General features: G+C 39.7%; 1 protein-coding gene across 1 annotated transcript; it reads left to right on the forward strand.

Moving 5' to 3' along the window:
- The first annotated feature begins 12,991 nt into the window (after window positions 1–12,991).
- LOC138893815 (uncharacterized) lies at window positions 12,992–15,420 on the forward strand. The gene is made up of 4 exons (XM_070178479.1): window positions 12,992–13,548; window positions 13,653–13,698; window positions 13,766–14,229; window positions 14,760–15,420. The coding sequence occupies exons 1-4, from the start codon at window positions 12,992–12,994 to the stop codon at window positions 15,418–15,420; spliced, it is 1,728 nt and encodes a 575-aa protein (XP_070034580.1).
- The last annotated feature ends 9,037 nt before the right edge of the window (window positions 15,421–24,457 follow it).

The raw sequence follows: 24,457 nt of genomic DNA on the forward strand, positions 1-24,457 counted from the left end.
GTTTAAGAAGAGGCTAAAAGGTGAAGGTAGTTCAACATATCCATATGGAATACATCATAACACAATCGATCCCTACCTTGAAAAAAATATGTTAGGTTGCTATATTGATTTGGTTGATGACAAGTGGTATGGTGTTCTACATCCCTTGAAAAATAAGCATATCAATATACACACTGATCTCAAAGTTACAGGGCACATTATTGAGGGCGAAACACATTCTATAAAGCCTCAAGGTATGCGAATTTGGGGCGAAAAAATACAATGGGTTCCCCTTTACTCAAAAAGGTGTGATTACGAAGTACTATGCCAGTGGCATGGGCTAGTTGTACCTCAAGCACTGTCTGTAACCCTCCAAACAAACACACAAAAAGATGAGCCAGAAATGATTCAGCATTTGATGAAGGAGATTTTAGAGATGGAAAAGGCACTAGCCGTTCATCATGCACTGGATGATCTTAACTACCAGCAAGGAACAGAGGATCAGTATTGGGATTTATTAGAAAATAAAAAATTGCATAGAGACATTGATTATCTCATTTTTCCAACAGTTGTCGAGTGGGAGGGACTACCTAAGTTTCTATCGCAGACGTTGGACGTAGAAGTCCCATATTATTGTAGAAAAAAAGCAAGTGGTCTTATTGATGATAGCGATGAAATACAAGAAATGTGTGTCAACTGGGGCCTAGATTACGATACCCTTGGTCCGGATGGATGCGTACAAGATGTTGACGAATAAGATTAAGACAATGATAATAAAATAGTGTCAGACAGTGACGATAACATCGAATGAAAATTGTTATTTATTTCTTGGAGAATATTTTAAATTGTTGTATTGAATCTTAAATGCTAAATGTCAATTAGATTTAACCCTATTGGAAACATAATTTTATATTAGAAATATTGCGAACTGAACATTTATAGACATTTAGTACAACAAAAATACTACAACAAAATACTAAGTTTATCCTTGATAATTGGGCACATTGGATGAACTTCCATCGGGAGCTGAATTACCACCGCTTCCCAAACCAATTGAAGGACATTTACAGTGATCATGTCTTATTTTGGAACATATGCCACATTTATGTGCATAAACGGTATCACCAACATCCATTTAGTTCTGTATCCGTGTTCTTTTTTGCACTTGTCATTGACGCACATAATCCTTGTTACACACCATTTTAAATGGTTCCAGCAGCCAATAATGCTCAGCACCCACTGGTTGGAGGTGGTCACTATAGGTGTTTATGTATGCAGCAACACTATATTCCTTATTATCGTACCTCATCTCCGCAAAACATGTATGTTGAAAGCACTTCATGGCATGTGAGCATGGCAAGTGATAGATCGGTCATTTCCAACACGAACTTAATCTTCTAGATCCTTTGATGGTGTGAGTATTATTATCGTGGTTTTGAGGCAGACCAGTGCGAACTTCAAAAATATTTCGGTCGCTGCAATACTGCAAAAATATAATTCACTATGCTCGCTTCCTATATTTCTCAAATCGTTTCATCAGTTGTGGCATAAATTCAACACCCTTTTCCATCAATGGCGATGCACTTCTGGATCTTTCAACAAGTCTCTCTGTCATCTGCTTGAATGACATCCACACCATGGCAGTGACAGGCAATCTACGTGCAGACTTCAACAACCCGTTGAAAGACTCTGACACATTTGTTGTCAAAATTCCCCATCTTCTACCACTATCCTTATGAAAAGTCCACTTTTCAAGCTTATGTCGCATCAACCAAGGATAGGCTTCTAGGTCTTCTTGCCTAATCAATTCCATTCGCCTCCTGAATTTATACTCTTGGTGATCTATTGTCGCCATCCATATTAAATCATGTAAGTTCTTGTTCGAATGAGCCCTATGGAAGTTGGCCTTCAAGTGCCTAACATAGTAACGGTGGTAGGCATACGGTTCCTGCCATGTAAACAAATTCTGTACAGAACTTAAAATACCACCATGCCGATAAGATATTAGACAAATACCTGAACGTTGTTTGACAACGTGCTCCTTCAAGTGGGTCAAAAACAATGTCCAAGTCTATTGGATTTTATTGGCACAAATAGCAAATATGAGGGGAAATATGCTTCCATTAGAATCTACTGCAATGGCAATCAACAACTTAATATCATACTTTCCATAGACATGAGTGTCGTTTATGAATATTACCGGCCGGCAATGCACAAAACCATCAATAGCTGGTTTAAATGCCAGAGCACTTATCTAAATATGAATTCTTGTGTTCCCGAACTCCGCTCAAGCTTCCATTCAACAATAGTCCCGGGGTTAAAGTGTTGTAATGCAACCACGTACCTGGGTAGAGCGGCAAAGGACTTATCTCAGTTACCATAAATAATCTCAAATACACGTTTATGCCCGAAAAATACCTTTCTTTTGATAATGGTACATCCATATACCTGGAAAACAAATGTTATACACTCTTTAATCTTGTACAATCAAGTCAATATTCAAGTTAAAATAATTCCCACTGAATGTGTCCATATCACAAGTGTGGGTGCCAAAGTATTTCCCCAAAATCCACATATTTGTTTTCAAATTTCTCGCACGCAACATCCATTTATAACCTTGAAACCATCTATGACAAATAACCTTGTATACTTCCGTAGATGACTCATGAACATCGATCTCACAATACTCTTTTATACTGTACATTCGCACTGCCCTACTTAGGCGCGCTTTATCAGCAAAAAGCTTATTCTTTGACAACACAGTTGGTCTAGATTCATCCCACATTGCTATCCGAATGTCATCAAGATCCCTTGTGAGGGCATCCACATCCGGCATACTGGAAACTGATCAAGGTACGAAATTCCCCCTTGAATGAAACGACACATGTGACTCGTATACTCTGGGTCTAACGGGAGGTGGAGTCTGCATATATGGAGCATGCTCATTGGTGGCATCATGCTCCCTCAGCAAATCAGGTTGATCAGTCTCATTCTCATCATCATCACCCTCATCAGGGAAGGGTGTGTCATGTCCAGACTCATCAACATTGTTGTCATAATCACTATCATTTTCCTGACTCTGTTGATCTGCCAGATCCTGATTAAATATATCGTCTTCGGGAAATTGAGTAAGGACATGACCTTCAATTGCTTGTTTTCACTGCAGAACCAATAAAATAATGAGTTTCTCAAATTCATCCAAACATTATATATAAACTTTATCACTTAACTTATAAATCATAATCTATTGATATCCCATGATGCACAATATCCTATTACTGATGACTCCAAAATGGACCACCATGATCCAACACACCAAAACTGGGCATATTCCAGTTGTCCGTCTGGAAGGTTCTCCCATTTGGAATATATGAGTGTCAATACAAATATAATACACAAAAAAAATATAGTAATACAAAGAAAAATTGAAATTTACCACTCGGCTTGTAGATTATGTAAACTTGGGGAGAAATTATGTCATCGCTCCTCATTCGCCCGTGGAGATAAGTTTAGATCTGGCCAAACTCTTTCAAACGGAACTTGTTCGAATAAAACTGCTCCAAAAAATCACCAGATGATTGGGGGTTATCCCTATTTTGCGAAACCTCAATATTGTGAACGTCTTCAGACTTGACGTACATTTCCAATATTTTTATCACAAGAAGTTCCCGGTGTTCATCCGGAGTCCTCAAAAAATCTGTCAGAGTTTCATCGTCTTCGATGTTAAACTCAGCATAACAAGCAACCCCTTGCGGAGTAATAGAATACGAATATCTTCCAGTTACTTTAATATTAATTGAACGTTTCCTCACACTTATTTTTTACATAACAACGAAACTAATCAATCGTACTCCATTGTAAGTGAAAACTTAACAATATACTGTGGAGAAGAACTATAGCGTACTGAGTTATTCTCCATGACAACTTCAACCCCCCAATATAATGCAACCCTATTTTTTCGCTCTTCGGACATTATGACAAAATGCAAAAAATGTTAAGCAAACAAATATTTTGGAATGAGTAAAAGAAAATAAAAAAGGATGCAGAAGACCTGGAGGATCCTGAATGGATTTTTAACAAAACAATAAAACTCCTTAAATAAGCAAAAACCCAATGTGGGGGTACAATAATTGATGGTATAGTGCACTCATTATACGCGCTATGTATGTAGCGCTATAAATACATGCACTATAGCCTCAATTATTGGCGGGTCAGTAAAATTAAAATATAGTGCATGGGTTGCATGCGCTATACCTTAACGGGCAAACATGCCGCTAAGGTATAGCGCATTCAACCCATGTGTTATATATAAATTGATCATCAGTTGGGTTTTTCGCCTATTTTTGTGCTTTGAGTCCAAAAAGATCACACTTTGGTTCCAGACTCGCGTCTAATAGCAAATGAACTTCTACAATTTTTAAGTGAAAAGGAAGGAGAAAGACAGTTGGTAATTGTTCACCTAATGTTTAGCTTAGTTTATATGCACCAAATCTATCTCTCGAACTTCAAAAGCAAGAACAAAACTGTTGATGAGAGAACCTTACAAAATGAGAATAAAAATAGTGTTAACACTTTACTGATTGCATAGAAGATACTAGCAAGAGATGACAAGCCCATAGCCGGGTGCCTTTAGTGCATATATATAGTTGTAGGTGAAAAAGCAGATAGATGACTTCTTATGTACGATAAATAGTGGTATACAACAATTCTAGTTGAGTTTTATTTGTTCTTGCTAAGATGGAAATGTACAAGGATATTCTTTCTAGAGGTATTTATCGGACGGGATGGTCATGGGAAAAAACAACCCGTCTGGTTAGTAGGCTGGTATACAAGGTTGTTAGTGGGTGTAACGACCTGACCGGTTATTTTGTGTATTTGCACCATATTTTCCCTTTTGATGTTTCACACATATACATTTATGATTTTATGACTAGCAGGGTTAGTTTCATTTCGGGAAGGTTTCAAGTTGATTGAGACCCTTTGGTTCTTGGCTTTAGAAGCCCAAGTTAGAAATATTGACCAAACTTTGACTTTTGTGAAAACAACCCTAGAACGGTGTTTTGATGACTCTGATAGGTTGTATCATAATTTTGAACTTGGGCGTATGCCCGAAATCGTATTTGGAGGTCCATAGGTTGATTTGTGTTATTTCGCCGAATATTGGCAATTTCAGGTTTAGAAGTTTGACCGCAGATTGAATTGTGATTATCGAGTTCAGATTTTGATTTTGCGACTTGGAATAGGTCCATTATGCTATTTAGAACTTGTCTGCAAAATTTGGTGTCATTTGGAGTTGATTTGATATGATTCGGACGCTTAGTAGCAGTTTTAGAAGTTCTTGAACTTGTCTTTGAAATTCATGCGTTTTGATGTCCGATTAGTAGTTCTAGATGTTATTTTTGTATTTCGATAGCATGAGCGAGTTCGTATGATATTTTTAGACTTGTGTGGATATTTGGTTTAGAGCCCCGAGGGCTCGGATGTGTTTCAGACATGATTCAGAATGAATTGGACTAAAATTGGAATTTTATGGGGGCGTTGGAGCTCTGATGCCACAATTGCAAGCACCATCCTCACAATTTTCGAAGTGGACAGGGGGTGGTCTGATGTTGCAATTGCGACTTTCCCCTTCGCATTTGCGAAGTCAGCAGTCCTAGGTTGGGGTCGATTTGCGACCACTTGGTCGTTTTTGTGATGGGAGTAAGCTTCGCAATAGCGAAGCCTTTGTCGCAGTTGCGACTTTTGTTGAGGCTGTCAGGGTTCGCAATTGTGATCCCTGATTCGCAATTGCGAGGGTTCGCATCCAGTGTCACAAATGCGATATCTGCAACTGAACAAAAGTGCTGGGAATCGAGAGTTTTTATCATATACTCTCATTTTAGAACCCTAGACTCAGTAGGAGGCAATTTGGGTAGGGTATTTTCATCTATAAACATCGGGTAAGTGATTCTAATCAATTTCAAACTATATTTCATGATTATATATTAGATCTAACATCAAATTCATGATAATTAAAGAGCAAAATTATAACCACCCAACCAGCCATTTTGAGCATTTGCACTTCGCTCGGTGGTTTGAAGGCATAAGTAGCTCGGTTTTCGAGTGATTCGGAATTAGTTTGGAAGAATGAATTTCATGTTTGAAGCTTTAAGTTGGAAGAGTTGACCAAGTTTGACTTTTGAGTATTTCACCTCGGATCGGAGTTTTGATGGTTCTGTTAGGACCGGATGGTGATTTTGGACTTAGACGTATGCCTGGAGTTGCATTTGAATATTTCTAGAAGATTTTGGCACTATTTGGCGAAAGTTGGAAATTTGAAGGTTGGGAATGTTCATAAGTTTGAGCGGGAGTTGACTTTGATGATATCGGGTTCAGATTATGGTTTCGGGAATCGGAATAGTGTTGTTATGTAATATTGGACTTGTGTGCAAAATTTGAGTTCATTCCTAGTTGGTTTGAGATGGTTCAGCACGAGTTTTGGAAGTTGAAAGTTCAAAAGTTCATTAAGCTCGATTTGAGGCGCGATTCATGGTTTTGATATTTTTATACGTGATTTGAGGCCTCGATTAGGTCCGTATTATATTATGGGACTTGTTGGTATATTCGGACGGGATCCCGAGGGGCTCGGGTGAGTTTCAGATGAGTTTCAGATCATTTCTGTGTTCTTTGGCACTGCTGATTTTTGGTGTTTTAGACCTTCTTCGTGATCGCAAAGGTTGGGTTGCGATCACGTAGTGTATTATTGGAGCTGGACTTTTTCCTTCATCGCGTTCACGACTTTGTTCTCGCGTTCGCGTATCTTTATGAGGCTTGAGCATCGCGTTCGCGTTCATCAGCTCGCGTTCGCATAGAGTTGAGTTGAGAAGCTGGGGGCTGGATGAAATGTCTTTCCGTTCGCGAAGGTTTGGATCTGTTGTGCATTGTGTTCGCGAGGTCTATGCCGCAAATGCGTAGGGTCTTTTTGTGGCGGTGTGTTTTTGTGCATCACGAATGTGATGGTCATTCCGCGTTTGCGAAGAGTATATTTGGAGCAAACCTTTAAGTACTCTATTTTGAAGGTTTCAGGCATTTTATCATATTTTGAGCTGTGGAGCTCGGATTGAGGCCATTTTCACCACATGAATTAGGGTAAGTATTTTTTACTCAGTTTTAATTATATTTCATGAATCCATCTTCGATTTTGGCATTTGATTGATGATTTTAAATTGAAATTTTGGGGGGTTTGTCTAAAATTTCATAAAGTGAATTTTTGAGTTTTGTTGAGTAAAACTTGTATGGTTGAACTCATAATTGAATGGGTTGTCGAATTTTGTAAGTTTTGTCGAGTTTCGAGGTGCGGGTCCGAGGTTGACTTTTTGGTTGACTTTGGGCTTTTGATTAAAGATTCAACCTTTATCGATTGAGTTTGTTTCCTTTAGCATTATTTGATGTTCTTGAATTGCTTTTTGCTAGTTTCAAGTTTTTCTAAGGTCGGTACGCGCGGGATGGCATTTCTAGAGTATTGTTTGGCTTGCTCGATATTGGATGTGGCTTGTTCGAGGTAAGTAACATATCTAAACTTGGATTTGAGGGTATTTAACCTTGGGAACTGTGTTATATAATATGTATTGAGGTGAAGCACATGCTAGGTGACGAGCGTGTGTGCGTACACCGAGGGAATCATGATTTTAGTCAACTATTAAATTATTACCGGACTTATTTTGCTGTTATACCTTGTTACATCCATGTTCTCCCTACTTGTTTGATTGTATGAGTTGTACATCTTGTTAGAAATCATGTTTAGACTATATGCTTATTCGATTTAGATCCACTGAGGTCATCTATGCTATTGAGTTATTTGCTTAAATTGCAATTACATACTCAGTCATATTCATTCATTTGCATATCATATCTCAGTATGTATTATCATTTGTTGTCACATCATGTTATTGTTGTTTCGGCCTATTGGCCTGAGATTTGTGAGCCCGAGAGACTGGAGATATTGATGACTTAGTTGGGGCCTGAGGGCCATGTTTTGAGAGATATTATGGATCGGGATGCATGTCGCAACTTGCCTTATAGGATTTATTATTATTGATGGGATTGGGTTGCACGTCGCAGCAGGTTTTATTGATTCATGATGAGATCGGGCTGCACGCTGTAGCAGGCCATGTTGGCTTATATTAGCGCTTGGGCAGAATTCGCCCCTCCGGAGTCTGACATACCAGCTGTGAGTGTAGGTGTCGTATAGTGCTGAGTGACTGAGTGTGTTGAGTGGGAGTGTGAGATAGTGAGATTGAGTACTCTAGGAATGTGAGTACATGAGTTCATCATTGTGATGCATTGCATTTGACATGCATACTTGACATACAGTCATAGAGATGCATTTCCTCATGCTACACGGTTTTGTGACATTCATGACTTCACATGCATATTGACATGTAGGAATAGAGATGTACTTTCCTCATGCTAACTAAGAATGAAATATCTTATCTGTTGTTGAAATTGTTTGGGAAAAATCATAGCTTTATGATTTACTCATATTTTGGTGATTCCGGTGAAAGATTTGTGTTTTACTGATATACCTGAAAAGCATGCCTATTTTCCATAACTGTTAACGAGCTGAGCATCATATCTTTGAGTTATTACTTGTACTGCTTTTGTTATATTGTTACGAGTTGTTCTTGGCTATTGGTGTTGGACTCTGACCGTTATTCAAGTTCGTCTCTACTTTCAACCTAAGGTTAGGTTTGTTACTTATTGAGTACATGGGGTCGATTGTTGCTCATACTACACTTCTACACCTTGCGTGTAGATTTTGGAGCTGATGTTGCTGTGTATGGCAGGAGCTGGCATTGAAGATGTACCTGCGTTTTGGTTATTGCTTCCTTTTGTTCTTGGTAGCTTTAGATTTATAAATCTGTTTATGTACGTTTCGAACAAATGATGTATTTATTTCATACCAGCTTTGTAAACTCTAAGTCTTAGAAGCTCATGATTTGTACTACCGGCCCTTGGGGAGTTGTATAAAATTCAGTTATTTCATTTTTGACTCTTATCATTATCATTATATTGTGGTTTATTGTTAATTGGCTTACCTAGTGGGTTGGGTTAGGTGTCATCACGACTAGTTGGAATTTGGGTCGGGACAAGTTGGTATCAGAGATCTAGGTTCATAGGTTTTACGAGTCATGAGCAAGTGTCCAGCAGAGTCTTACGGATCGGTATGATGATGTCCATACCTATCTTCGAGAGGCTACAGGGCATCTAGGATAAACTTTCCGTCTTTCTTTCCTTATCGTGCAACATTGATTCAGCTTGAAGCATATCTCTTTGAATTCCTTCCACTCACTTGTATGCATATGTGAGCGCTCGATATCAGTCATGCATCGCCAGCTTGTGGTCCCATGGATGAAGTGCGAGATGTGTTGCTATGTTTTGGAGTTGGGCCAGTCTGGAGTACTTTAGACCAGATTTAGACCGCAGCTTAGGCTCATTAGTTTCAGTTGTGTGAGCATGTACTTTTGGACTTATATGTCTCGTAGTGTCCGTATAAGTGGAGTTTATGGCTCGGTGAGTGATTGGATAGTGATGTCGTGCGATAATTCCATATATTTTGACGTTATTTACCCTATTTGCTTGTTGTTTGGATGAAAATTTGTGTGACAATTGTGTTTAATAAAGCTTATTTTACATGTAGGAATGTTTGGACATGAATTGGAGAAAAGTTGCACGAAATGGTACCTCAGAGCTACAAAATGGAGCAATAAAAGAAGACGTGCAAGGTAATGAAAAGTAATGGCTATAGACAGTGCAAGGCATTGTCCATGGCACTGTTATTGGCGCCCCAGACAATGCCTCGCAAAGAAACAATGGTGCCATAGACAGTGCCTCATGCAGAAATATTGGTACCACAGATAGTGCCTCGCGCCGACGATGCCATCCGAGCAAATATTAATTCCTCACTAGTTTTGGACATGTAGAATCTGGCCCCTATCCTATAAATACCTCTTAAAGTTAGTTTTTGAAGGGTTAGACATCATTAGAGAGGCAAAAGGCTACGGAATACTTTGGAAGCATGCATGACTCGAGGTTTTCTCTCCGCTTTCCTTTATTTTGTATTTTAATGCTTTTAGTTATTACTATGAATACTTACACAGTTAGGAGTAGCTAAACCCGTCATCTAGGGTTGATGGAACCAATTGTTGGACGAAGTCTTGATTGTGTTTTTATATAATTGAGCCGTTATTACTCTTTAATTGTTTAACTATGTATTTCTTGTGCTTAATTGAAGGGCCCTTGATTAATCGTGTCTAGTTATCTTGTGTTACTTGAGAAAGATCACTTGATTATATTGTTGTTGAACAATGCCACTTTCGAGTAAGTTAAGAGATTAATTATTCGAATTTAAAAGCGGGATTAGAGATAACAAAGCTTTGGCACGATATTTATGAGTTGTATGAATTGACAACTAGAGTAGTTCGAGAGAATACTTCTAGTAAATTATCGTAATTGATCGAGAGATAATTGTGGTAAACAAGAACTCATCATCTTTAGAGAGTGTTACGGCGAGATTATAGCTAACGTGTCAAGAATTAATCTGACGATTGGGGAAATCATAAACCCTAGATTCTTTTATCCTTGATTCAACCTCATTCTTGCTAATTGATAGTTTTTATTGTCATTTTTCCTTAGTTAAGTAATTTTGTTAATTCACAAATCAATTCTTGAACTATGAAAGTTGTCTGAGCTTATCATTAGTGATACTGAAAAGTTGTAGCAAATAGGTTAGTTCCCTGTGGGATTCGATTCCGGACTCTTGAACCAGATTATTTTTGCATCGACCGCTTAGTCTTTTTGATAGGGCATTGTTGGAAGTGATCAACTTTTGGCGCCGTTTTCGGGGAACTAGTGGTGTTATTCATTACAACTTAGAAGAATTGCTAAGATTTTTAGTTTAGATCAATTTTCTATGGTGCTAAAAATATTTCCATTGAAATTCTCACGTTTGAATTCTTCTGTGTCTCATGTGCATGCCTAGAAGCTCGTTGAGAACCTGTGAACTATTTGAAGGTCTATCAGATCCCGAGAAAGCATTCAGGACATTGAATCGGGCTAACAAGAAGGGCAAACAGCTAAAACAGAACGAACAAATCGAAATTGAAATGGGTGACGTCGAGAACGTCAACGAGAACAATATAAATAATCAAGTTGACCCAAACATCAGAGTTGTACCGCCCCTGGTGCCGGAGGCTGCTCTATATGATTGGGCGTAACCAACTGCTCACAATCTGGCAACTACAATTGCAGTCCCTCCGATACAAGCTGAGACTTTTAACATTACAAACAACATGTTGCACTTGCTGCAGAACAAAGGGTTGTTCTCTGGGTCTTACATCGAAGACCCACAGCAACATCTGAAGAATTTTCTATCAATTTGTGTCACTCAAAGACAGTCGAACGTGACACCCAAAGCAATCAGATTGTTAATATTTCCTTTCTTAGTGACTGGGGAGGCTCAAACTAGGCTTAATTTGCTCCCAATAAACTCCATTGCTACATGGGAGGAACTAGTCAAATAGTTTTTAAACAAGTTCTAGCCACCTAACAAAACTGCAAGGGAAATTGATAAGATATTGCAGTTCAGGCAGAAACCAACTGAAACTTTGCAAGAAACCTAGGAGAGGTTTAAGTGTATGTTGGTGAAGTGCCCAGACCATGTCATCCCGGATCAAATACTAGGACGGAGATTCTATATGGTTTTGGCAGACAGTCTGAAGGCCAATGTAGATGCTTCAGCCGAAGATGCATTCTTGAGCAAATCATTCATAGAGTGTAAGATTCTTCTTGACAAGATGGCTCAAAATTCAGGCTAGATGGTGAGGGATACAACACTCACTCCAATAGTGCATTATGTTGCTTTTGACCCAAACAATACAAATGCAGAATACATAGCCACTCTCATGACCTAGATGAGCTTGTTGACAAAGAAAATTGATGAGATGGGCACGAAACAGGTTCATATTGTTGACACAACAAATGGAGGCCTATGCACTCCCTACATCAATCAATCGTATGTTTTCTCTTGGAGTGGAGAAAATGATAACCATGGCTTCAAAGAAGACACGAATTACGTAAATAATTTTGGACGTCAGAGGCAAGGTGGACAGCAATGGGGACCTCAAAATCAGCAGTACAGACCAACCCAAGAACAATACAATACCAATCCTGGGGGAGCACGACCACAAAGCCAAGTTATGCCATATCAAAGGCAGCAGAGTTACAATCAGCAGTACTAACAACAGTTGGCTTACCAACACCCTCATCAACAGCAGGTGACCAGACATGACGATAGTAATATAATAAAAATCAAGGGTATGCTGCAACAAATCATTGGTACAAATGGAAGGATGCAAGAAAAGTTAGATACACATGAGTTGGCTATTAAAGGCATTGAAACTCAGTTAGGCCAGTTGTCCATGGCTTTGAACAATCGTCCATAAGGAACATTGCCTGCAGACACAAACATCAATCCAAAAGAACAAAACCTGAATCAGTTAATAGCAGTAAATCTCGGGAATGGAAGGGATTTGGACAAATAGCAAGAAGTTGCTCAATCTAATAGAGATGTCGTGCCACTTACTCCAGTTCCATTCGAGATCGATGAGTCGATGGAGCTCACAGAGGTTGTAATTAAACAAGCACAAGTTGACAAAGGCCCAAGGAAATTGAACTGCTCCCAGAACATGTATTGTAAAAGGCTTCTAATTAGGAAAAGACACAGGGCAGTGGGCAGAAGCTAATTCCAACACCATTCCCTCAAAGGTTGGCAAATCAAAAGAAAGATGATCAATACAAGAAATTCATGGAAATGCTCAGACAGATTCAATTGAATATTCCACTAATGGATGCCTTGAGGGAAATGCCAGGTTATGTTAAAATGATGAAGGATTTGATGTCGTGAAAGTTTGACTTCCAGGACGTGTCTACTGTAACTTTGGCTCAAACTTGTAGTGCGGTAGTAACAAGACCTATGGCTCAAAAATCGTCTGATCCCGGTAGTTTCACTATCCCATGCACAATTGGAAGTAATGCTGTTGCTAAAGCATTGTGTGACTTGGGAGCCAGTATCAACTTGATGCCCTTGGAAATCTACACAAAATCAGGCATTGGCAGAGCTAGACCAACCTCAATGTTGTTGCAACTTGCTGATCGCACAATGAAAAGGCCAATAGGAATTCTTGATGATGTGCTCGTCCAAGTGGGGAAGTTTGTATTTCCTGTTGATTTCATTATTCTTGACTGTCAAGTTGACGAAGAAATACCCATAATTTTGGGAAGGCCATTCTTAGCCACTGGGAGAGAATTGATTGACTGTGAGACTGGAGAGCTGAAAATGAGGTTGAATAATGAAGAAATAATATTCAATGTTCAACAATCTATGAGGAGGCCCAGTGAATTTGCAAATTATTCGCTAATGGAGGCTGTTAATGTAATACTACAAGAGGAGGATGAGACCCTTAATGTCAGAGACCCATTAGAAGCTTGCTTGATGAATTTGGAGTATGTGGATGGTGAAGAGTTGGCAGAGTAAGTTATGGCTCTCGAAGGTCAAGGGTTCTAGAAAAGGGGACCCCAGTTCGAGCCACTACACTTAGAAAAAAGAGAAACACCACCTGTGAAGCCCTCAATAGAGGAGCCACCACAGTTGGACCTGAAACCATTTCCAGCTCACCTCAGGTATGCGTTCTTAGGGCCTAACTCTACTTTACTTGTTATTATCTCATCTAGTTTGTTAGTTGTACAGGTAGAACAACTCCTACAGGTGTTACAGGAATGTAAGACTGTTATTGGTTGGACCATGGCAGACATAAAGGTTATCAATCCGGCCTTTTGCATGCACAAGAATCTCTTGGAAGAGGGGCACAAACCTTCCAGGGAACATCAAAGAAAGTTGAACCCGAATATGAAGGAAGTGGTAAAGAACGAAGTGATTGAGTGGTTGGATGCGGGCAACATCTTCCCGATCTCGGATAGCATCTGGGTGAGGCCAGTCCAATGTATTCCAAAGAAATGTGGTATGCCTGTTGTACAAAATGAGAATAATGAGTTGATCTCTACTCGTACAGTCACGGGCTGGCGAATTTGCATGGATTACAGAAAACTAAACACTGTCATTCGGAAATACCACTTTCCCCTACCATTCATTGACCAAATGTTGGATAGATTGGCAGGAAGGCCTTACTTCTTCTTTCTGGATGGATATTTGGGGTACAATCAAATCACAATAGCCCCTAAGGATAGAGAGAAACCGCCATTTACTTGTCCGTATGTCATCTTTGCTTTTCGGAGAATGTCGTTTGGCCTATGCAATGCACCGGCCACTTTCCATAGGTGTATGTTAGCCATTTTCACTTAATGGTTTAAGATATTATGAAAATCTTTATGGATAATTTCTTAGTGGTGGGGAATTCATTCGATGACTGTCTTCACAATTTGAGAAGAGTGTTGAAAAGGTGTGTGGAGACAAACCTGGTGTTGAACTAGGAGAAGTTCCATTTTATGGTACAAGAAGGCATAGTTTTGGCACATCGAGTGTCATGTAAGGGTATTGAGGTCGAACATGCTAAGGTTGACGTGATTGAGAAGTTGCCACTGCCCACTTCGGTCAAGGCAGTAAGAAGTTTCCTTGGGCACGAAGGTTTCTACAGACAATTTATAAAGGATTTCTCTAAAATTGCTAATCCCTTATGTAAACTGCTTGAAAAGGATCACCCCTTTGTGTTTTCTGATGATTGTAGGTTAGTATTTGAGGATCTGAAGAAGAGACTGGTGACTGCACCAATCATCGTTGCACCCGACTGGGAGCAGCCGTTTGAGATCATGTGTGATGCGATTGACTATGCTATAGGAGCAATTTTGGGACAGCGAAAGGATAAAATAGTGCACCAAATGTACTATGCAAGTAGAACGCTAAGCGGTGCACAACTCAATTATACCGTGACTAAGAAAGAGATGTTGGTTGTGGTGTTTGCATTCGACAAATTCAGGTCTTATTTAATAGGTTCAAAAGTGATAGTTTATACTGACTATTCACCACTTAGGTACTTGATAACCAAGAAAGAGTCAAAGCCACACTTGATCCGTTGGGTTATTTTGCTACAAGAATTCAATTTGGAGATCTACGATAAGAAAGGAACGGAGAACCAAGTGGCAGACCACCTTTCACGGTTGGAGGGAGCTGAAAAAAAAGTAGAGGTTGAAGATATAATAGAGACATTTCCAGATGAACAATTACTAGCAGTGGCAATAGAGGAGACACATTGGTATGCTGATATTGCTAACTATTTGGCTAGCGGTATTGTACCTTATGAACTCTCTTTGATTCAAAAGAAAAAGTTCTTTCGTGATTGTCGAGCTTATTACTGGAATGAACCTTTAATTTTTAAAATGTGTGGATAACATGATTCGGAGGTGTATCCTCGAGAAAGATCAATCTTCTGTTTTGCAGGCTTGCCACGCTTCACCATATGGTGGGTACTATGGAGGAATTCAGACAGTTGTGAAGGTGTTGGAATCGGGTTTGTATTGGCTGACTTTATTCAAGAATGCCCATGCCTGGGTGAAAAGTTGTGATGAGTGCCAAAGGACCAATAACATATCTCGCCGTCACGAGATGCCGATGACTACAATTCAAGAGGTGGAAGTGTTTGACCTGTGGGGGATTGATTTTATGGGACAATTTGTCAGCTCGTATGGTAACAAGTACATATTGGTAGCAGTTGACTATGTCTCCAAATGGGTTGAAGTAGTGTCTCTTCCAACAAATGATGCCAAGGGAGTGATAGGATTTCTAAGGAAAAATATTTTCACACAGTTTGGCACTCCGAGAGCTATAATTAGTGATTGTGGAACTCATTTATGCAATAGAGCGTTCGCAAGGCTATTTGAAAAGTATGGAGTTCTCCATAAGGTTGCCACACCTTACCACCCACAAACGAGCGGGCAAGTGGAAGTGTCCAACAGGGAAATCAAAAGTGTCCTGACCAAGATAGTGAATGCAACTCGGACTGATTGGGCAAGGAGGTTGGATGATGTGTTATGGGCTTACCGCACAACATTTAAAACTCCAATTGGTATGTCTCTGTACAAGTTGGTGTTTGGAAAAGCATGCCATCTTCCGGTGGAGCTTGAGCATAAAGCCTTATGGGCACTGCGGCACTTGAATTTGGATATGGAAACTGCAGGTACAAGTAGAGTTACAAAGTTACATGAACTAGAGGAGTTCCGGTTCCAGGCGTTTGAGAATACAAAATTGTATAAGGAAAAGATGAAGATGATGCATGATAAGCACATTCTAGATAGGAACTTCAAACCCGGAGATCTAGTGTTGTTATACAACTCGAGATTGAGATTATTTGTTTGATATTGAGGCAGAATAACAAGTGAGGTTTGTGTGAAGTTATAGGTTGTGGAGCTACGTGGAAGGAAGATGTGCTCGAGTGTCCTAAACAAGTTAAAAGGTGCAAAACAAACAAGAAAACATTGAGCCATCGCGAGGTGAAGTCCAAAAGGTAAGTTTTGCATACCTCATGTTGCCTAGCGAGGCAGTGTCCATACAATGCCCCAGACCCCGCCCCGCGCTAGGTTTTCAGTGCTTCCCACGTCGCATCACGCTGTTTAATGCGCTAAGTCTAGCGTGCCTGAGGGTGCCTCGCGGAGTGCAGTTGTCGCCCCTCACACTTCCTTGCGCCACATGTCGCGCCAAGGCCCAGGTACGTCCCTTGTTTTGTTATTATTTCTTTACCCTTCTTTTATTAATTAACACCACAACACCACCCCTCCCTCCTTAATTAATTACCCCCATTCACACGACCTCACCCCCAAAACAAAACAGCACACAGTAGAATCCAAGTTCCCCCAACTCTACTGTCCCGTTTCCAAAGAGAGAAGAAAATCCAAGTTTCTCAAGTTACCATCCCATCCCACTGCCTCGTCTCTCTCTCACGCAATAGGTACGTGCAATATGGGTCATCCAACAGCTAGTTCTAAGGCACCGGCTAAGGCCAAGGCACCACCAAAGGAAAAGGCTACTTCGTCAGGCCCACCACCAAAGAAAAGGACCAGAGTTGAGGCTACGTATGGTAGTCATAGTGGTAAAGGAAAGCAAGTGGCTTCTGCTTCTACCGGGGCACAACCTCAAGAGAGAGTGACTCATGAGTATGGAATCAAGAGTGTGCCCCCGTCTGGGAGAGCATTTTACAGGAAGTGTCGCCCCAACTCATATTTCCCTGATTTTGCAGTTGATGAGCACAAATTGATGTCTCATTATCCTCAGATTTGGGAAAGAATACATGAACTAGGACTGGGTTTTGTATTTAAAAATCTGGGAGAGGCTAACTTTGGCTTATTGCGTGAGTTTTATGCCAGGTGGAACATTGAGGTCAAGGAGAAATTGGTACCTATTCGCGGGAGGTTGATTGATATCTCGGCTAGTGCACTATGTAGATTCTTGGATACCCCTGATTTTGACTTGTTTGATGGTTGCATACTTAGGTTCTGGTATGCGTTTCATCTTCCTTGGATTTTAAATATATGATGATGCCTTGGTAAAAATGAATAGCGTGTGTTATGACTCTTATGTCTCGTTTACTTGACTTGTGTTCACTTTATACTTTATGCTTAATATATCTCTTGGCTTTGTGAATACTAATTTGATTGAGAGTCCGAATGAAACTGTCCTTAGTGAATCATGTGCCATGTTTTAAGTGAGTTCTTTGCATAGTCCATGTTATTGCATTTGAATCTAGAACTTGCCCGGAATATGAATTGAATCGAAATCCTAGGTGTTGCTCGGTTTGAAAAGTGATGTTAGGCTTTCTTTGATCTTTTTGAGTCTGTTGTCTATCACAAATAAAATCATCCGTAGTTACCCTTTTGAGCCTATAAGCCTTTCTTTTGGCACCCGCATTATAAGCCTATCCCTTTTTATTCTTAATTGAATCATTTTGATCCTTAGACCTATTAAAACACATGAATTGCAAAGAGAGCACTAAAAGAAAGTAATGAAAAAACTTGGGGCAGATTTTGAGTGAAACCAATAGAAGGAAGAAATGTGCACTTGTACTTTAAATAAAATCCACTAGCGGCAAGGCAAAAAATACAAAAAAAAAAAAAAGAAAGAAAGAAAAAAGAGAAGAATAATTGAATAAATAAAGGTTTCGTATTTTTGCTAGTAGATGTGATATGAAGTAATATGTAAAAAAGAAGGAAAACTATTTTGGGGTGAACTATCTTGTGATGATTGAAGTTGATTGAAGGAATTGCGCTTAAAAATTGAATATGTGATGTGTTAAAGTGCGTAGGAGGGTTAGCCACTATATTCCAAATATATCATACCCATCCCTTAGCCCACGTTACAACCATAATAAGTTCTAGTTGATTTCAGACCGAGCGGGCCTACATTAGTAGAGGTTTACATAATGGGCAAGCCTATGGTACCTTTTGCGTGCATGTGACTTCTTTGAGAGAGTGAGTGATGTTTCTTCATATGTCTGAGTCCTTAAATTATATTCGATCATGTGATTTGGATGTGTGGATTGCTTACTCTTTTGTTTTGGTGTGAGGGCACATGATTTCACAAAGGATAGGTAACGTTATTAGACCTCTCTGTTATATTAAGTATTCAAGCCTCGGGTGCATTGTGATATTGAGTTAGTTTTCGAGGCTAGAATTGTTATAATATGTTATTCATGTATTGGATGATCTGAAATTGGGCATAAGTATGGGAAGTGTATTATGACAGTATATGCTAGAGCTTAATTGTTGCGATCAACCATGGTCATAGGTGTAGTGCGTTGTAAATGTGTGGCTTGTTGGGTCCTTGAAGAGGAAGTGTTTAGTTGGTTGACTCGAGGGCGAACAACATTTAAGTGTTTAGTCGTGCGATAATTTCATATATTTTGACGTTATTTACCCTACTTGCTTGTTGTTTGGATGCTAATTTGTGCGACAATTGTGCTTAATAGAGCTTATTTCACGTGTAAGAATGCTTGGACATGAATTGGAGAAAGGTTACACGAAATGGTACCTCAGATTTACAAAATAGAGCAATAAAAGAAGACGTGCAAGGTAATGAAAAGTAATGGCTATAGACAGTGCAAGGCATTGTCCAGGGCACTGTTATTGGCACCCCAGACAGCGCCTCGCGCAGAAACAATGGCGCCATAGACAGTGCCTCGCGCAGAAATATTGATGCCACAGATAGTGCCTCACGCGGACGATGCCACCCGAGCAAATTTTAATTCCTCACTAGTTTTGGACATGTAGAATTTGGCCCCTGCCCTATAAATACCTCTTAAAGTTAGTTTTTGAAGGGTTAGATATCATTAGAGAGGCAAGAGCCCACGGAATACTTTGGAAGAACGCATTACTCGAGTTTTTCTCTCCTTTTTCCTTTATTTTATAGTTTAATGCTTTTATATATTACTATGATTATTTACACAGTTATGAGTAGCTAAACCTGTCATCTAGGATTGATGGAACCAATTGTTGGATGAAATCTTGATTGTGTTTTGATATAATTGAGCCGTTATTACTCTTTAATTGTTCAACTATGTATTTCTTGTGCTTAATTGAAGGGCCCTTGATTAATCGTATCTAGTTATCTTGTGTTGCTTGAGAAAGAATACTTGATTAGATTGTTTTTGAACAACGCCACTTTCGAGTAAGTTAAGAAATTAATTATTCGAATTTATAAGCGGGATTAGAGATAACAAAACTTTGGCGGGATATTTATGAGTTGTATGAATTGTCAACTAGAGTAGTTCGAGAGAATACTTCTAGTAAATTATCGTAATTGATCGAGAGATAATTGAGGTAAGAAAGAACTCATCATCTTTAGAGAGTGTTACGGCGAGATTATAGCTAACGTGTCAGGAATTAATCCGACAATTGGGAAAATCGTAAACTCTAGATTCTTTTATCCTTGATTCAACCTCATTCTTGCTAATTGGTAGTTTTTATTGTCATTTTTCCTTAGTTAAGTAATTTTGTTAATTCGCAAGTCAATTCTTGAACTCTGAAAATTATCTGAGCTTATCATTAGTGATACTGAAAAGTTGTAGCAAATAGGTTAGTTCCCTGTGGGATTCGATTCTAGACTCTTGAACCGGATTATTTTTGCAACGACCGCTTAATCTTTTTTATAAGGCATAGTTGGGCATGATCATATGGCTATATGACGAGTATGATGTAAGTGTGAGATGTGTTCAGATGGTTTGAATATGACTAGAAGAATTTGCTTGAGATGTGGAAAGGACTATTGGATGCTCGATTTATGTGGATGTGTTATACAGTCTTGAGTTATGAGAATTTTGAGAGATTCTTTCATGTTATTTCATTTGTGGAACGAAGTAGATTTTCATGTTTTGTTGACGAGTTTAGACTCAGGAAGGTTAAGTGATTGTGTAGCAGTTGTGGCCGTGAAAGGGCATAGAGAGATGTCAGTTTGAGGCTAAGCAGGTGGGTTATCACCTGCGGGGTAATCTACGGATATGCGACTCTTATGATGTTGTGTGGAGGGCTTCTTTCTACCAGTGGGTTATGTGTGCTGCGATTTGAGTTTGGATCGGTTGAGAAAGTTGACTTGACTGTCAAGAGAGTGAGTGCGAGCCTAGAAGGTGATTTGAGGTATTTTATGAGTTGTGTTGCATGAGCTTATGAAGGAATTAGTTGAATTTCAAGGCGGGATTATGGCAGTAATAAAGTATGGGTATTGTGAGTTATCAGATATTTTGTACTATGGCTTTGGGCCAAGTGAGGGAGTCTCTTATTGAAGATTTGATTGCATGGTTATGTTTTTTATTGGTTTCGGTCTGAGGCATACTTGTGGATCGGTTATTACTTGAGAAGTTGGCTTTGAGGATGACTAGAGTAAGGAATTTCAAGATGCATAACGTATTACACCTTATGGATATGTGGAAGTGTTGGGAGTGGTTTAGGGTTGTTGTTCATGACGGATGTAACGTACTAAGTAAAGGGATTCGCTCGGTTGCTTAGAGGTGTAATGTACTAAGTAAAGGGATTCGCTCGGTTGCTTAAAGGTTTGGATTACTTTTTTGGGGTGTTATTGTGCTAATGGGACACAGGTTGTTCGACCCGTTTTGGCGGTGCAATTGAGATTTGAATAGGGTGGATGACTCTCGAGGAAGTTCTAAGGAGTTTAATATTCATATGTGGCATTTGAGGATTTTTGAGGATTTGTATATGGCTAGAATCCGAGATTTGTATTTGATGGTGTCAAGACTCGTGGTATTTCTATATCATTATGGATTCTACATTTCAGTATCAGAAAGGTAAAGGAAATAGTTTTAGATTCACATAAGGTCTCTTCAGAGTGGGTGTCTCGATTGTGGTACTTTTAGGGTGCTAAGAGAGAATACAACGGCTTATGGGCCTTAGGGCGGTGTGGTTTTATGCTAGGATCTCTTGTGGTGAGCTTTGGGTAAGGATCGTGGTGTTCTGGAAAAGGGAAGTGTCAACTTGAGGGTAATTCGGAAGGAACTCGGAGAAATTAGACAACTTGGTAGTAAGTTGGATCAGCACGGTAATGGACATAATCGGTTCTTTGGGTACTTATGATGTGGTGAGTCTCTACAGGTGTTTGTGGAAATACTCTTGGGTTTGGTGACCTGTTTGACTTGGTCGATAAGAGGGATTCAGACCTAATGACTTGGTTATGTGCAAATGGGCTTTGAAGTGTTTTCGATGATTCATGCCACAACTTGAGATGGATATTATCTATAAGTATGAGAGGTATGTGGCGTGTTGTGATTTTCTCCTGGGTGGGATCAAGTGAAAGGTTTCATATGATGGCATGATAGATGCGGTGCGTCCTGTGAGATTGAGATTTGCATGTACAAGGTGACAGTTCAGTTTTGGAGGGAAGGTCATGAATTTTAAACAATATGCATGATTTCAGATGTTTAGGTGAATGCTATTACTACTTGGTATTGCCTGAGAAGAGGGTGCATTTCAGAAGGCGTACTGTATTTTGACTTACGGATGCTTCATTGGCATTGCGGTACTCGCCTGGTTGATCGATTGTTGATGTTCAGATTTTTGCTATGTGGTACAGAAGAATTATGGAAGTATTCCTCGTGGGATGATTATGTCTGAGAGATGTGTTAGACATTCGGTGGTAGTGTTGTGATCAGCTATGGTGATTCGTGTGTTCTAGGGATTTGGAGACTGGAGTTCTCAGAAGCAAATTATTTCGTGGTTGCGGACTGTGAAGATGTCGCCAAAGTTAGCTAGATGGTGGTACGTGTTATGGTTAGATCATTTTGGACTTTTGGAGGGCTATTTATCCATTTGGGGATGACCGGAGTTGATTTAGGGGTCCATTGGTAGGCCCAATGAGGACATGTATTCTACACGGGGTCGAATTTATTGGCTCAGAACTGTTAGTGTTGAGGGGTGTGTCATTCGGTTAGAGTTGAGCTCATTCGTGTTCTGAGATGTTCTATGTGTTACTCTTATATGCTACGAGGGGTTGTGATTTGTTGGTCATATGCACATATGATGTGGTTCTGTTTGAGCCTTGTAGCGGAATTCGAGCGAGATGGTTATTGGGGTGTTGAGTGGTTGATTGAGCCTTGATTATGGTCTTTCCTGTTTGTGGTATATGATGTTATCTGTTCCTCCATGGTTATAGTCATACACTTCGTGTACTTGATGTCGAATTAGGTGTAGTTATTGATTTTGGTACGTTGGGGCTTGAGGTATTTCATATAGGCCGGTGCTTGGATAGGGTCGCGCATTGCAGCAGAGTTATGTTGGAATATGATCCTTTGTGTGAGATCCGTGTGTCTTGGTTATACTATGTGTGATGGGTTCTTAGCATTGCGCTTGTGGTGGTATCTGTTTAACTTGCGGGACGATTCTTCCATTTGAGTCATTTCTCCATTTTGGGTGCATTTGAATTATTGCTTATTAGTGCACGGATTGCACGGTTTGTGGTATGAAGTTGTATTGGTATGGCATGTCAGTAGAGTGGCTTTATTTGATGAGATGAGGTCATTGGACCTAGAATGGGTGCTATCGGATTTGATTATGGTATATTTGGAAAGATAATGTCACTAATCGACTTATAAATTGGCTATGGTTCTTGTCGAACGAGGGAGAGCTCCATGACTTGTTGATCTGATGAGTGGTTATGAGTTTCTACGTGTTTCTTTTATCATCGGTAGTGTGCGAAGATTTAGAACAGGATTTTAATGGATAAAAGGTCTGTTACCGGTACCAGGTTTGTTTTTGAGTAGCTACTCTGATCGGAAATTATTGATACGAGTATGCGAGTTATGTGGTGTCTCATGTGATTACATCTTGGGTTATGGTTATGTCTTGATACAGCTTGTACAGACTTATACGGTGTGTAGATGCGAGATATGGGTCCTGTAAGGAATTTCGGATGTTGGAAATTGGGTTTCAAAGTTTATGGGCTAAGGTGGAAGCAATGATCTTCCGTTATGTTGTGTTGTCAAGCTTACATGAATTTGGGTGATGTGGGATCACCCCCGGGTATGTACATGGTAAGGTTACACAGTGATTTGATGGCTTTGGAACGACTTTTGAAATGTTCGAGGACGAACGCATATTTAAGTGGGGAAAATGTAACGACCCAACCGGTCGTTTTGAACATTTTCTCTTCGCTCGGTGGTTTGGTGGAATGAGTAACTTTGTATGATGTATTATTACTTATGTGTATCGCCGGTTTCGATTTTCGGGTGATTCGGAATTAGTTTGGAAGAATGAATTTCATGTTTGAAACTTTAAGTTGGAAGAATTGACCAGGTTTGACTTTTGAGTATTTGACCTCGGATCGGAGTTTTGATGGTTCCGTTAGGTCCGGATGGTGATTTTGGACTTGGACGTATGCCCGGAGTTGCATTTGAATATTTCTATAAGGTTTCAGCACTATTTAGCGAAAGTTAGAAATTTGAAGATTTAGAATGTTCATAAGTTTGACCAGGAGTTGACTTTGATGATATAGGGTTCGTATTGTGGTGCCGGGAATTGAAATAGTTTTGTTATGTAATTTGGGACTTGTGTGTAAAATTTGAGTTCATTCCGAGTTGGTTTGAGATGGTTCGACACGAGTTTTGGAAGTTAAAAGTTCAAAAGTTTATTAAGTTCGATTTGATGCGTAATTTGTGGTTTTAATGTTGTTATGCATGATTTGAGGCCTTGAGTAGGTCCGTGTTATGTTATTGGACTTGTTGGTATGTTCGAACGGGGTCCCGAGGGGCTCGGGGTGAGTTTCGGATGAGTTTTGGATCATTTCCATGTTCTTTGGCACTACTGATTTCTAGTGCATCAGACCTTCTTCGTGATCGCGAAGGTTGGGTCGCGATCATGTAGTGTATTATTGGAGCTGGACTTTTCCTTCATCGCGTTTGCGATTGTGTTCTCGCATTTGCGTACCTTTGTGAGGCCT

This window comes from Nicotiana tomentosiformis, chromosome 6, assembly GCF_000390325.3.
Source record: "Nicotiana tomentosiformis chromosome 6, ASM39032v3, whole genome shotgun sequence".
Taxonomy (NCBI): domain Eukaryota; kingdom Viridiplantae; phylum Streptophyta; class Magnoliopsida; order Solanales; family Solanaceae; genus Nicotiana; species Nicotiana tomentosiformis.

Excerpts from the sequence above, each read along its gene's own strand:
- LOC138893815 (XM_070178479.1), top strand. The coding sequence starts at position 12,992 with ATGGCTCAAAAATCGTCTGATCCCGGTAGTTTCACTATCCCATGCACA. Across the intron at positions 13,699-13,765 it reads CCATTTCCAGCTCACCTCAG|GTAGAACAACTCCTACAGGT; the intron begins GTATGCGTTCTT and ends TTAGTTGTACAG. Across the intron at positions 14,230-14,759 it reads TTTCTGGATGGATATTTGGG|GTTAGTATTTGAGGATCTGA; the intron begins GTACAATCAAAT and ends TGATGATTGTAG.